This window comes from Gopherus flavomarginatus, chromosome 25, assembly GCF_025201925.1.
Source record: "Gopherus flavomarginatus isolate rGopFla2 chromosome 25, rGopFla2.mat.asm, whole genome shotgun sequence".
NCBI lineage: Eukaryota > Metazoa > Chordata > Testudines > Testudinidae > Gopherus > Gopherus flavomarginatus.
The window spans coordinates 6,382,413-6,398,565 of NC_066641.1; the positions used below are offsets into that span (position 1 = coordinate 6,382,413).

General features: G+C 41.2%; 1 protein-coding gene across 5 annotated transcripts in view; it reads left to right on the plus strand.

The window, feature by feature from the left end:
* TANC2 (tetratricopeptide repeat, ankyrin repeat and coiled-coil containing 2) overlaps positions 1-16,153 on the plus strand; it is a 628,479-nt gene that overhangs the window by 169,043 nt on the left and 443,283 nt on the right. For 4 of the 5 annotated variants that reach the window (XM_050934871.1, XM_050934879.1, XM_050934880.1 and 1 more), the window contains exon 3: positions 9,802-9,901. In XM_050934871.1, coding sequence (XP_050790828.1) covers positions 9,835-9,901 — 67 coding nt within the window. In that variant the 5' untranslated portion in view covers positions 9,802-9,834. Of the gene's footprint in view, positions 1-9,801; positions 9,902-16,153 lie in introns of those variants that run through there. The other variant, XM_050934877.1, reaches the window with a different exon arrangement.

The following is a 16,153-nucleotide window of genomic DNA, read 5'->3' on the forward strand; positions in this document are numbered from 1 at the left end:
TTTTTTGTTGCAAAAATGCCACCTTCAAGTCTGGTTCCTAGTGTTCAGTATCTCTGAAAATGGGGCCCTGAGTTTTTAGAAAGAGATGTACAATGCTCCAGTACATGTGGAGTCTAAAACTGAAGAGGCAAAGTGGACAATGGTTACAGCAAGGGTCTGGGAGTAATAACTTGGCTTTTATTCTTGGCTGTGTAGTTAGTCATTCTAAGCAGTTTCGTCAATGTCAGACTTGTGCCTCAGTTTACCCATCTGTACAACAGGAATAACACTTCCCAACTTCTCTGGGATGTTGTGATGCTTAATAAAAATGTGAAAACCATCTTTTATAATGCAGATTTTTTAAAAATAAAACTATTTCAGTATTAGAGAATCTGAGAATTGCTTATTTTTCTCTGTGATTCTGTTATTTTGGTGTATATGAGAACCAAATTATTTATTCCTCTTCAAGTGCTTGCTCATGTCGATTCCATGTTTGGTGTGTACGCACCCATATACACAGCTACCGGACATTTCCCTCCCTAGAGAGTTCCTTTGAGGGGATCAACAAGTATGTGGACCAAGGGGATCCAGTGGATATAGTGTACTTAGATTTTCAGAAAGCCTTTGACATAGTCCTTCATCAAAGGCTCTTAAACAAAGTAAACTGCCACAGGATAAGAGGGAAGGTGCTCTCATGGATTGGTAACTGGTTAAGAGATAAGAAAGAAAGGGTAGGTATAAATAGTCAGTTTTCAGAATGGAGAGACGTAAATAGTGGTGTCCCCCCGGAGTCTGTTCTGGGACCAATACTATTCAACATATTCATAAATGATCTGGAAAAAGGGGTAAACAGTGAGGTGGCAAAAATTGCAGGTAATATAAAACTACTCAAGATAGTTAAGGCCCAAGCAGGCTGCAAAGTGCTACAAAAGGACCTCTCAAAACTGGGTGACTAGGCGACAAAATGGCAGATGAAATTTAATGTTGATAAATGCAAAGTAATGCACATTGGAAAACATAATCACAACTATACATATAAAATGATGGGGTTTAAATTAGCTGTTACCACTCAAGAAAGAGATCTTAGAGTCATTGTGGATAGTTCTCAAAACATACACTCAGTGTGCAGCGGCAGTCAAAAAGACAAACAGAATACTGCGAATAATTTAGAAAAGGACAGATAATAGGACAGAAAATATCATGTTGCCTCTATATAAATCCATGGTACACCCACACCTTGTACTGTGTGCAGATGTGGTTGCCTCATCCCAAAAAAAATATATTTGAATTGAAAAAGGTTCAGAAAAGGGCAACAAAAATGATTAGGGGTATGGAACAGCTTCCGTATGAGGAGAGATTAATAAGACTGGGACTTTTCAGCTTGGAAAAGAAATGGCTAAGGGGAGATATGATTGAGGTCTATAAAATCATGATGAAAATAGATAAGGAAGTGTTTACTACTATTCATAACAAGAACTAGGGGTCACCAAATGAAATTAATAGGCAGCTGGTTTAAAACAAATAAAAGGAAGTATTTCCTCACACAGCGCACAATCAAACTGTGGAACTCCTGGCCAGAGGATGTGAAGGTGAAGACCATAACAGGGTTCAAAAAAGAACTAGATAAATTCATGGAGGATAGGTCCATCAGTGGCTATTAGCCAGGATGGGCAGGAATGGTGTCCCTAGCCTCTTGTTTGCCAGAAGCTGGGAATGAGCGACAAGGGATGGATCATTTGGTTATCTGTTCTGTTCATTCTCTCGGGCACTGGCCACTGTCAGAAGACAGGTTACTGGGCTAGATGGACCCTTGGTCTGACTCAGTAGGACCATTCTTGCGTTCTTATGTTCCTCTCACAGAACCAGGGCCATGTGCTTCCCCCGAACCTAGCGTCCCTTCATCTGAGAGCATGGCTTCTGTGTGGCTGAATGCTGAGGAACATCCCTGCTTGGCACAAGTCTAGCACATCCTGCTGGGTAACAGGAAGCCCTCTACCAATCGGCCTACTTGGCCAAGTGGAAACGCTCAGATCAGGAGGTTTTCTGCTCCAGGTCCTTGCTTCAATCCATCTTGGACTACCTGCTTCACATCAAACTCCAAGGCTTGGCCCTTTTTTCAGTTAAGATGCGCTTGGTAGCTATCTCGGCCCTTCATCCTCTGATCCAGGGCATCCTCTGATCTGGTCTTCTCTCAGGAAATGACACTCAGGTTCCTGAAAGGCTTGGAGAAGCTCTACCGTCAGGTCCGTGACCCAGTCCCTAGTTAAATCTGGTTCTCCCTTGGCTCATGGATCCCTGCTTCAAGCCATTGGCATCCTTCTCCCTCCTGTTCCTCTCATGGAAGGTCACCTTCCTGGTAGCAATCCCTTCAGCCCGACGGATCTCCAAGATCAGAACACTGAAGTCAGAATGCCCTTACCTGGTTTTATGTAAGGATAAGGTCCTGCTGTGCCCACATCTGGCCTTCTTACCAAAGGTGGCGTCACAATTCCACTATAATCAGGACATCTTCCTCCTGGTCTTCTTTCCGAAGCCCCACAAGTCTAATGATGAATGCGGGCTGCACTTTTTAGATGTTAGATGGACCTTAGCTTTCTACATTGAAAGGATTAAACCCTTCCATAAGTTGACTCAGCTCTTCATTGTGCTAGAAGACAGGATGAAGGGCTTACTGTTTTTCTTTCAGAGGATCTCCTCGTGGATATTGGCCTGCATCAGATTCTGCTATGAGCAAGTAGGAGTGTCAGCTCTTACTATCATGACTGCCTATTCCACCAGAACATAGGCTTCTTCAGCAGCCTTTCTCGCATACGTACTGATTCAAGATATCTGCAGAGCTGCCACCTGGACTTCAGTTTATACCTTTGCGTCCCACTATGCCATCACCCAGCAGGCCCGGGATAATGCCAGCTTCGTCAAAGCAGTGTTGCAAGCAGTACGAGCATGACCTCTGAGCTCACCCCTATTGCTTGTGAGTCACCTAACATGGAATCGACATGAGCAAGCACTCGAAGAAGAAAAAACAGTTACTTACCTTTCATAACTGTTGTTTTTTGTGATGTGTTGCTCATGTCCATTCCATGACCTGTCCTCCTTCCCTGCTGCCAGAGTTGATGGCAAGTGGGAACTCAGAGAGTGCTGGGCTGGCATCACATCATATACTGACTCGTGAACACGGGGCTCCAGAGGGTGCCAGAGTCGGCCCTACGGATACCACTGGGGGAAAAATGTCAGGCAGCCCTGCATGTGGGCGCGCAAACACCTAATATGGAATGGACATGAGCAACATATCTTGAAGAACAACAGTTACGAAAAGTAAGTATCCATTTTATCTCAATGCTTAATCCAAAGTAGGGTCACATGGATGGTGCTTTTGCTGTTCAGCCAAAGGAGAAAAAGGAATGAGAACTTTCTTCATTCTCTCATCAAGGCTGCATATAAAAGCACAATGACAAACGCTATTCTGTGTTTAGTTAGGCAACTCGTTGTCAAAATTGTTTATTGATATATTTCTATCTTTATCGGTATATATATGGATCTGTGTTACACTGGATATCTTGCTTTCTTTCGTTGTACAGCATGATGAACAGAAATATTGTTTACATCTTGCCTGTGTTTGTAGTCTTCTGTATTAACTTATTAATAAAATTAGATCTGTTTTTCTGAGGGTAGAAGTGATTGGCTAACAGACAGAGCTGTTCAAGCCAATACTATTAGGCCATAGCAGCACATAAAACAGTAAAAATATTTAAGTCTCTTCTAGTCCACAATTTTATGGATAACCTGCCCCAGCAATTGCAACAAAATCTTGTTGGATCCTGGTGTAGCATGGGAGCTGCTAGAGTGGGCCTCGCAACTGCTTGACTGGATGAGACTCCATTCTTCCTCAGCATACTCCCCTGAAGACTCGCTCTCTATCAGATGGAGATTAAGCTGGTGGGACAGGGAGATGTCAGTAACTATTGAGGGAAAAAGCCCTCAGCAGGCTTGTCTGATGTACAAAATGTTGTGTTCAAACATAGTTGTGAAGTTTTCTTAACTGACATCATGCTAATGGTGACCGAGTGCTCAGTGTAAAGCAGTGCAAATCACATGCAGCATCACGTCAGATAATTGTGATTAAAACTTGGTTCCTGCAGGTTTTGCCTGCCATTAGCGCACACAGTGTTCCATGTGACATTTCTTGGTCTGCACTGATCCGAGTGTCCGGGCACCATAGTGTCAGGTAATTCAACTCTTCATAATCATATTTAAAAACAATAACATTTTGTAACATAGACAAGCCCAGAGGGAGCTACTGAGAAAACATTTGCCTCTGAGCATAAAGGCAAAAGACTGGAGCAATGTTAGTGGAGTTCACAAGGTGTCTATAGTCTGCTGACTGAGACACTGCACTAGTTAAAAAAGAGGAGTCTCTTTCCTGCCTCAGAAGCTTGAGAAAAGCATTTTCTAAGCCTGATACTGCCGTGGATTCCAGTGATAGGAAAACCAGTAATGGTCTAAATATGTATTTCAGGAAGCATGGCTCTTTTGTTATTAGAAGGTGGTTGGAGCTGCCCATTGCTTTGTACTGAGCTACCTGTTTGGTTTTATATATGAAGTGTCTAATAATACTAAAGGATGTCTTTGGTGCGTAAAGTTCTTACATTTGTTTTATCTCCTTGACATTTACTTGAAGTTGCCTTGATGTATTTGCTGAATTGTTTGAGCTTCTGTCTGCTGTAGAACTTGTTTTGGTCTTTGTGCTTCATATTTGTTTCAGTTGAGGTATGGCTACCAGGCGATTGCTTTGCAAAAAGAGGATCTAAATGTAATCATGGGTAATATTTTTATATATTTAAAAATGAAACCAGTGATATGATTGAGCCAAGTAAGCTGGAACTGGTTACAAAAAAGAAACTCACAGATGCAGCATAGTTAAATATTTAAAATAGAACCTGATTCTAGTATCGCTCCACTGACTGCAGAGAAGATACTCCTGATCTACATTAGTATAAATGAGGGGCGAATCGTATGCAAAAGGTTGCAAATGGATATCTCATTGCCTGACTCACTGGAAATTATAAACTTCGAAGATACAATAGAACCTCGGAGTTACGAACACCAGAGTTACGAACTGACCAGTCAACCACAACTGAAATGGGAAGTATGCAGTCAGGCAGCAGCAGAGACCAAAAAAAAAAAGAAAAAAGAAAAGGCAAATACTGTACACAACTATGTTAAACATAAACTACAGTACTAAAAAAATAAAGGGAAAACAGCATTTTTTTGTTCTGCAAAGTAAAATTTCAAAGCTGCATTAAGTCAGCGTTCAGTTGCAAACTTTTGAAAGAACAACCGTAATGTTTTGTTCAGAGTTATGAACATCCTCCATTTCTGAGGTGTTCATAACTCAGAGGTACTACTGTAACATATATGAGAATATCTTAGAATTCTTGTCCCATCTGACTTATTCATAGCAGACTATCTAGCATCCATTGTGGCATGTTATTAACTCTGATGACTGGCAGAACTGATTCTTTCTCTTCTTCGTTCTAGATTAATCCTTCTGTGCTCTGTGACATCAACTTTTATTTATATTGGCTTCTCACTGACTAATTTCTTCCTTGTGATAAAGTGATGCTGAATCATTGTGGGATTTGACATTCTTCACAAACAGGTTGGGGAGGTGAGGTGGTCAAAAATTACTGCATTAGTGCTGAGCAAATTTTTTTGATTAAAATGAGAACCAACTTGAAACGTCGTTCTACAGCTGAACTGACCAAATGAATGTTTTGTGTGCCAACAATGTGGTCAGCGCTGTACAAGACTCAAAGGAAGAAACAGACTGCCCTAAGGATTTAGTAATCTAAATTGATAGAAAACACAAAATGCACTGGCAGATCCAGGGGATGGCTTTATCTTGGGGTTGTGGGAGTTTTCTTGTTTTGTTTAGGTTTTTTAAAAAGCTTAAATGAGAACTCCCTCAGCATCTAATCTCATTACAGTGTCTTGTTTCTCTTCTTGCTTTCCTATCCAGATTGGCATAGTCTCAACTATTCTCATGGGATGTAAAATATTTAATTTTAGTGAAGTGCTTCCATTTTAGTTAGTAATTGGTGACCAAGCTTTGTGGTTTAGTAGTTAGAGTAAAAGATAGGGCGTCTTGAGGATTCTACACTAGGTTCTTAATGCAGTTTACCTATTTATTTAGTCTGACCATGATCATCTCACTTCACTTCATTCTGCCTCATTTAAAACTAGCTTGAAAATGGGATAGAAAAGCACTTTGCTGAGAAAAAGGTGATTTATTTGCACATTCCTTGATAAATAAATTACACACAATAATCATCTCCAGTATAACTGGTATATTGCCCACCGCTGCCTCTTTCTCAAGAGGTAGAGAGGTCCAATTGGGATCTGCCTGCCCTCAAATACTGCTTGTTACTTGCTTTGCAATCACACTGCAGAAAGATTCCACCATGGGTAGCATGACTGTGTGAACCTCTCACTAATCTGCCAGTGGTACCCTTAGAGGGAGGCAAGGAGATGTCTTTGAAATTTCGTATTTTTGGAGCCATAAAATAATTGGGTTCCTGGTAGTACAGTATTCGTGCAAACATATTCCCTCATATATGTTTTATTTAAAAGATGTTCTTTTAGTATAAGAGTTTAAGAAAAAACAGTAATATCAAAATCGATGAATCATCTTGTCTCAAAAAATACTGTTATATCTGCTTGATGGAATAATCTGTTAACTCTTCCTATAACACATCCCTTTTTACAATATCTTTTTTCAGCAGGCGAGCATTTATATAGCAGGTTGGCCTCTTTAGCTGCAAATCTGTACAAAAGCACTTGAAGAGTTAATATTAATTTCAGATACAACGAAGTCTCAGTTGGTGGTTTAAACACGCAATCAGTGGACGGAGAAATTTATTGCCTTCTAGTTTTCTGGCACAAAGCCCAGATAAGTATATTTGGATTAGTGGACCAAGAAACCTTTTTGCTAGTGACCTCTATGAGACACTCTTTCAGCTGCACTGTGTGCATAATGATACAGCATTGCATGTTTTATCAGCCTAAATCTTTTGACTAGTACTTCATTTCTGCGTGATTAATCTATTTGGGATTATTACTCCTATAATATGCTCAAGTATCACTTTGATTTCTTCTGCCTTCTGTTTACCTGTAGTTTAGATTTATAAATTATTTTTTACTCTTCCTGATACTTTGGAGATTGTGTATGTGAGTATCTTGTAATGAAATGTACTATTTATTAAAAGGAACAGTCTTATTGATACCATATTGAACTCAGAGGAAGACTGTGCAAAGCCAGAGCTTTGCTTTTTGTATAGTAAACTAGAGCAGGGGTTCTCAATGTTTTTCTTTCTGAGGCCCCCTCAACATGCTATAAAAACTCCACAGCCCACCTGTACCGCAACAGTACAGCCTCGGCCCCGTTTCCAGCCCCAGACCTTCCCCCAGATGTGACCCAGCCTTAGGCCTCTTACCCTTGTCCATGCCCCCATCGTCTCCACCGGTTTATCTTCATATAAAAGCCAGGACCAGCATTAGGGGGTAGCAAGCTGGAGACCGCCTAGGGCCCCATGAAGCTACATTGCTCAGGCTCCAGCTTCAGCCCTGGGTGGCAGGGCTCAGGACCTCAGGCTTCAGCCCTATGCAGTGGGGATTTGGCTTTCTGCATTGGTCCCCAGCAAGTCTAATGCCGGTCCTGCTTGGTGGACTCCCTGAAACCTGCTCACAGCTCCCAAGGAGACCCCAGGCCCCTGATTGAGAACCACTGAACTAGAGCATGACAACAGTCTCTATAGAAAATAACACAGAACTCTTATTGAGGACTGTTGTGTATGTGGCCAAGCTGGTAAGTTTAAGATCTCAAATTTTCTTGCCAAATAAGAAGCTTTGAATAATGAATGATTGTCTGAAAACTTGTTCTTAAATGGTGTATTATTTATTTTGGGGTTAGAGGGGAAGCCTAAACAAAGCTTTTTTCAGTTCTAATGTAGTTATAAAGGATATCAGAAATAATGTAGTATGACGTTAATGACCCTCAAACACATAGCAAGTGCATATACTGTACTCTGTTTAAAACCAAAATAAAAAAATATTCCTATGGTCATATGGGGAAGGTACTTAAAAGTCAGGAAATGCTAAAGTTATGGTCACCCACACAAGTTTATCTCCCTTGTGAGTATGTATTTTTGTCTCTAATTAAATGATAATATTTCTCCAGTAATAGAATAGAGCATATTACAATGATTTTTGACAACTTTAGATGCACCTATATAGCATTTTGAATTCTGTATACTGCTCTGCATGTATTTGAAAAAAGTTAGTCACTTTATGATCACATAACTGGGGGGAGAGATAGCTCAGTGGTTTGAGCATTGGCCTGCTAAACTCAGGGTTGTGAGGTCAACCCATGAGGGGGCCATTTAGGGAACAGGGTTTTTTGTTTTTTTTAAATTTTATTTATTAACTGTCTGGGGATTTGTTCTCATTTGAGCCGGGGGTTGAACTAGATGATGTCCTGAGGTCCCTTCCACCTCTGATATTTTATGAACCGAAGACTATATTAATGTATATACCCAGAATGGATCACAGTTAAGTTGCAAGTATATCCATAATTTTGATATTTTCTGACCTTTGAGTTGTTTACTATTATTTTAATCTAGTTTTTAAAATGAATTGCCTACTCTGAAGCACCTTATGAAGTCCGGAAAAGGGAACTGTGCGGTTTTTCCATACAAGACACATAGACCAGTGGTCCCCAAGCATCTCACAGTCACACCCACACACACCCTTACCCCTGTCTGTGCCCCCTCCCGGTAGCTGGTGAGAGGGAGGGGGGCGCGGACAGGGGTAAGAGGACCATGGCTGGGCTACACCTGGGGGGCAGGTTTGGGGCCGGGAATGGGACTGAGGCTTGCTGGGAGCAGAATAGGAGCTGCAGATGGGGCTGAGGCTGAGGACATGGCTGGGGCTGGGAGTGAAGCTGCAGCTGGGGGTCAGGGGTGTGGATGAGGCTGGGGCTGAGATGGGAGTGGAGCCAAGGTTGGGAGGGTAAGTCTGGGGTTGGGGCTAGGAGTAGAGCTGGGGGCAGAGCGGGGCTGGGTGACACTCCCTCCCTGCCCCCTGTTTGGGCTGGCCTTGGTCCCACCACGCCCCCCCCTTTAAACATTTGGGACATTCCCCACAGTTTGAGGACCTTTGACATAAACTGAGGAAAAGATACTGATTACTGTATTAACATTAGCTAAATTAATGTTTTCTGAGTTTGGAGTCTTCTGTTTTTTCTGTTATATGTTTAACGACTATGTCAACTTACCGAAATATATGATATTTAACTGCCCCTGAAGCTAAAGACACTACCTTGTAGTTTGTAGGTCAGTGTCAGCAAGACTGACAGATCTTCTGAGCAATGCCATGGTCCCTGGAAGGTTCAGCCTCCGTAGTAGTGTCAGTTGGAGACTGTCATACTCTTCCCAACCCATAGAAACGGAGCTGGATAATAATTCGGCTTAACTATTCAACATGGGCACTGGCAGTGAACAGTGTTGAAGAAATTCTGTATTCTACTGAAAGTAGTCAATCTGAATGAATAAAGGTATTTGAAATGTTAGATTTTATGTTTGGCAATTTATATTTTATGGGAATATAGAAAGTCTTAAAGTTTTACGTTCCATTTTTTTGCTGTCAGCGTAGTTTTTGAAGTTTTTATCTTTAGCTCTTCTTACTGTTTTTCCAAAATGTTTCCAGGTTGACAAATCAAAACTTATATTCATATGCCAAACCATACCTTTCTTTTGTTTTACACAGATTTTGGGGTGCACAGAGCAGAATAGTGCAGCCATGTTTCGCAACAGTCTCAAGATGCTTCTTACAGGTGGGAAATCAAACCGCAAAAACAGGTCCAGTGGTAAGTAAATGAAGACTCCTCCTCATACAGTAACTCCTCACTTAAAGTCGTCCTGGTTACAGTTGTTTCGTTGTTACGTTGCTGATCAGTTAGGGAACATGCTCATTTAAAGTTGTGCAATGCTCCCTAGTAACATCATTCGGCAGCCGCCTGCTTTGTCCATTGATTGCAGGAAGAGCAGCCCATTGGAGCTAGCTGGTGGGGGCTTGGAACCAGGGTGTACCGTCAGCCCCCCATCAGCTCCCCGCTCCCCTAAGTTCCCTGTGCAGCACCCGCCCGGCAGTTCAGCTGTCCATTCCTGCACTGCCATGTGCTGCTCCTGTCCTCTGCCTTGGAACTGCTCTCGGGAGCCTCCTGCTTGCTGTGTGGGGTGGGAGATGTGGGTTAATGTCAGGGTGTCCCCCGCTCCTGCACCCCACCTACTCCACCACCATGGGGGGGGTGGGTCACGACAGGGCTCAGGATGGAGGGAGCTTCCTGGCAGCAGCAGCTGCTGTCACAACTTGCTGATCTGATTAAAAAGGCAATGCACTTATAGTGGGATCAGCCTACTTAAAGGAGTAATGTGCATCTCTCTCTCACGCGCGCACGCGTGCGCACACACACACACACACTCTGTGTGTCTCTGCCTCTATCTCCCATGCTGTCTCCCCTCCCTCCATTCATGCTGCCTCGTAGAGTGTGAGGCTACATTAAAATCAATGGTTTAACCCTTGAGGGCTCAGCCGATTGCTGGTTCGTCATTTAGCAGTAAGGCATTCCCTGGGAAATATCCCACCCTCTGACTTCACCACCTCAACCGAGCTTTACAATCATCATAGCTGTGGACAGTATTAAATTGTTTGTTTAAAACTTATACTTGCTCGCACTCTCTCTCTCTCAAAACTTGTCTGCTGAAAAAAAAGGTCCCTGGAATCTAACCCCCCTATTTACATTAATTCTTATTGGGAAATTGGATTAGCTTAACATTGTTTCACTTAAAGTTGCATTTTTCAGGAACATAACTACAACATTAAGTGAGGAGTTACTGTACATACCTTTTTATCTATATCTTTGATTAAAAGTTACACTGAATTTTAAGTCCTATTAAATTTTGCTCTTAATGATTATTTTTACTGCCATATGTGTACTGTATGTGTGTTTTTAATTGAAGTATGACCCAACATGGCCTTCTAGACTCAACATCATTATAGATTATTAGAGTGCTTCTTTTTCTTACTTTATTGTGAGCGAGACTATGATTCATTTTAGAAAAAGGCATAAGCACCATATAGACACAAAAATAGTTATTAAATTGGAAAATAAGACAGAGAAAAGCAAATCATTATATGTAAAAAGAATCCAGACTCCTATGCTAATCTAACATTAAAATTCAAGTTTCAGGTTTTAATCATGTAAATTAAGTACATTTAGAGTTAAGTTTTTCCCAAGAAAAATGAATTTGTGACACCGCTTTACAATGAGATCTTTTGTGTATGAACGTGCTTACATAAAACATATGCAATAATATATAATGCCACTCATGCTTATGGAAAAAACTGAAGTGTGATTATGTAATGAAAGGCAATGTTGCAGAAGAGCAGCTAGAACTGGAAGATGTGCCTACTCATTCTGATGCACACAAGATACGTGTATTCTACAAAGTCTTCTTTTGGGAGGGACTTCTATTCAAGTGTTTACCAGACTTGACTTTGCCTACCTTTAGAAAACTAATTAGATATCTGCTTGTGTCAGTATGTCTACATGATAATGAGTGGTGGTGATCTGTTTATTGAAGCTTCAGGAAATGAGATGATAGTGGCAGAAGTCAAACCCAGGTCTCATTGTAAAACATAGCAGAACCTTACTTCTACAGACTGTTTGTCTCTGTGTAACTTGATCAATATGATAAATGGAATTGATATCTGGAGGTATTCAGTAATTAAATGGAGAAAAATGTAAATGTTTCCTGTTTACATTGTGCTCTATATGTGGTTAATATTTATAATCTTCAGAAAGAAAGGCAGGATCCCCCAGGTATTAAATCTTGGTTTATAATGTATTTGTTGGGTGAAATTACCATTAATCCTTAGTTTGACATGTGTTCAAGCTCCAGTAGTGAACAGTGTAATTGAGAATTTACTCAAAAATCAATGTGGAAAGGACTAAGGTGTATAGACTGGTTTCTTAACAGAGAAAACAGAGTTTTAAAATTAAAATTTACACCCTGATTCCTTGCAATGAATAAGCCATCAAAGTCTCTGCTTTTTACACTGCAGTCTTTGCACCACCCTCCTACGGATGTGTTTACAGTAAGTGTTAACCCACACTTTTTGGCTAGGTTTGATCTATGAGAGATGCTGTGCATGTCTTTTCTATCTGTGAAGAAGAAATTTGGAAAATATTACTATGCATTTTTATTATAGTCTACTGAACTTTTATAGCTTACCAATTTAAATATAGATTTTCATTTTATAGAGAGAGACACTGTGTATTTGCTGGAAGACCATAGCAAGTGGTAGAGGAATGGGATGGGCACTCAGTAAGGTGAAGAAATAAGGGGGAACATGCACTTTTAAGGATCAAGGAGCCTCTAACTGTCATGTTCCTTTTTTGTCTCTTTGAGACGAGAGTACATTGATGATGCTGTTTGGTGCTGTCCAAGTCAGAGCAGCTGACTTGGGAAGCTCTTCCACTTCATCCAGGCTCAGGCTTAGCACCTAGCTACAATCTGTACACTAAAATCATTTGGAATTTCCCCTTTGTAGTGGAGGAGGAGGACAGGCAGACTAGATAGACAAGAAAGTTAGTAGAAGTTAAGAGAGTAGCCAATTTTCTCAATAAACTAATTTCTGCAGCCCTGAAAAGCCTTTGTAAGCCAAAAGGGTAAATTCATCTGCCAGTTCTATGGCTCTTAAATTGTAGAATCCATGGTACCTTACCCATATTTCTGAAATCAGCATCTGTGATTGTACATGATACCAAATCTTGTGGGCTGAAACATGACCCGTATCTTACAAGTCTTTGTTGAAACCTCTTTCATAGCTACTTTCAGCAACTTTCTTCTATATTTCTTTCTGATATTTTTTTGTTGCTGTAACTTTTGAATAGATGGATTGTGGAGCTGTTAAACCATCATGAAGGAACTCTTTATGCACTTCTAGACAGACAGAGCAGACTTGAATTCCAGTGTTACTTAATCAACATTAAACTCCTGATTTTGATTGCAGTCAGGACTTCTTTTTAGCATTTACTGTTCATTATCCTCATCTATAGAAAAGAAACACATTAATTGTCAGAAATGCTTTGAATTTCATATAATGACTAACACATTCAGAAGATATTATAGCCCAGGCATGTCAAGCTCATTCAGTGAAAAGGGGTCTCTTCTATTTTGAAGTTTAGTCAACCGGGCATACCTCCTTCGCTCCATAGCCAAACTCTGAATAATTTCACATGGAGGTCTGCAAAAATAATAGAATATGCCTGTATAATATCTAAACTTTTAGTTATTAATTTAGTACCTTGTTGTTCCATTTAATATCACTCGGTGAGGGGGAAAAAGCTCACCTTTAGGAGCATGGCTAGTTCTGTTTTTGTTTCTCTTCCTTCCCCATTTTCCATTCACTATTTGCAGTGGTTGCCGGTACCCTACTTCCCACATGCTTAACTCCCAATTTCTTTTCCATTCATCTGCTCAAATCATCCAGAACTAAATAACTAGTGTTGTCATTGGGCATTAAAGTTGACACTAGGTGCGTCTACCCTGCATGCTCCTTTCAGTGCCATAAAGTGTACATACCCATGTAGCTCTCCAACACAGGTATAAATAGCAGTGTAGACACTGAGGCATGGCTTAGGTGAGTAAAGTAAAGATACGTCTGAAAATGTCTTTCTACTCAACCAAGCCTTGCCTACCTGTCTACCCTGCTATTTTTAGCAGTGCAGTGTCCCACTACCTCCTTCTGCTGGATCGTTTCCCCACCACATGAAGACTCTGGCAGCAGGAAAAGGCTCTGGCAGGGAGGAGGCAGCAGGAAAAGGTTCTGAAAGCTCTCTGCAGCTGGAGTCCTTCTCCTACCGCAGTGAACGACTCTGGGTGCAGGGAAAGGCTTTGCCAAACCCCTACTGCTGGAGCCCTTCCTCCTCAGCGGGGAGGTGCTGAAGCCTTTTCCTGCTGCCCTCCCTCCCCCAAACACACCAGAGCCTTTAATTGACAAGTATAGCAACACACCAAAGTGTGACCGTCGTCAGAGATATGTAGTGTAGACATACCCTCAGAGTCATCAGTCTGCTGACTCAGGAAGACAGCACGGTTTATGCTCTGTTCACTTGCAACGGTGAGGGCTAGAAATGTACTTTATAAAAATGAAATACAATCTGAGTATGTAGTATGGGCCACATGTTTAATACTCCTGAAATAAGAGAGACAAGGTGGGAGAGGTATTTTTTTTTTAATTATTATTGTTGTCTGGCATTGTTGTGAGTTTAAGCTCCTAGGCTCGTCTTTTGAAAATGTTGTGCAGTGTCCTTTGAGGACAAGGGCTGAGCGGTCAGATATGGAATGGTCGTACTGTTAAAAGTGTTTGCCCAGAAGTGATATGGTGTTTTTGTCTTTTATCGGTTTTCTGTGTGACTTCATTTGAGAGGATAGTGATTGTTTAGTTTCACCCACATAGTTGTTCAAAACTATCACTCCATATCTGCCCTCTCAGTCCTCATCCTCAAAGAAAACCTGCACTACATCTTCAAAAAGATGAGCCTGGGATCTTAAAATTCATGCCTCTGCTAGACACCAAAAATCATGAACGCAGTAGAGATGCTGGTTTTATGTCTCAATTCAGTAATCTGTAACCTACTGTCCTTCCTTTGTCCAATGACTGCAGAGCTGTTAATGCCCTACTTCATTTTCAATGATGCCTTGCAATATATTTTAATTCCTTACGCTTAGGCTGACCATATTTCCCAAATGGAAAATGGGAGACTGTATGGGGCTAATCACAGTCCTTCCCCTGTGCCTGGCTGACCCAAGCCCCCCTCCCCACATGGGGCTGGTGTCGCTGTTCCCTTGAGCCCTGCCTGCCCGAGCTCTGCCTTCCCCACCTGCACAGGGCCAGTGTCACCGCACACCCCCTATCCTGCACATTCTTCCACACCCCACTTTTTGACAACAGTGAACATTTGTCCCATTTGCTCTTGCCAACTGATCAAATTGGCAAGAGCAAATGGGACAAATGCCCACTTTTGCCAAAAAAAGACAGGTCTGCCAGGACGGGGCTTAAAAAAGGGACTGTCTGGCCAAGATGGGACATATGGTCACCCTACTTATGCTTAACAATCTTGTATTTAGCTATGACACTCTGATTATCTTTCCCAGACCTGAGGAGAAATTCTGTGGAGCTTGAAAGCTGGTCTCTTTCACCAACAGAATTTGGTCCAATAAAAGACATCACCTCACCCACCTTGTGTCTCTTATATCCTGGAACCAAAGGCTACAGCAACATTGCAAACTCTTGAAATAGTCAGTTTATATATAAGGATATGAGACCAAAAGAAACCAAGGAGAAAAGATGCTGAACAATGCTGTTCCGTTTCCTATTTGTGTGAAGGAAAAGAATGTTTGTTGCAAGTTGTATAAATACTACAGAATGGAAGAGGAACATTACACTTCCTACAGAAGCTTTGGAAGAATATACGGTATTATTGCACACACAGTCTTTTCCCTGGGGAGAGGATAAGAGAACAAATGTGACAGATGTTAGCCACATTGCTTAGTGCACTACTGGAAGTTGTTCTGATACTGCAGTGATGAGCATGGTATATGAATCCATATAGAATCGAATGGATCTCTCTCTTTCTCTATCTCCTATTTTTTTTTTTAGTTGAAATAATATTTGGATAGTTTAGTTTCTTTCACATAAAGAGATAAAAAATAGCTTCTCCCCTCCCCTTATTGTCTTTGTTTATGCTGTTTGTTTTTTAATGATGACGGCTTGCTACATCCTTAAGACAATTGACCGCATTGTCAGGCAAATTTTCTTCCAGGTCAATTTTTAGACATCAGCAATTCATTTAGAACCTTGTTTATGGCCAATGTACCAATTTGCTTTGGTAGTTTCCAAAGTGGGTGCCCTGTTGTTGACGTTACTATATTAATTCTTAAATTTCATATGTATACTGCAGTGAGGTATTTATACTGTACTACTGTGGTGAATGGCTCTTGCTTAATGGTATCCAGTGTAGCTGGAACCTGAGAGGTTGATTGTCATTCAG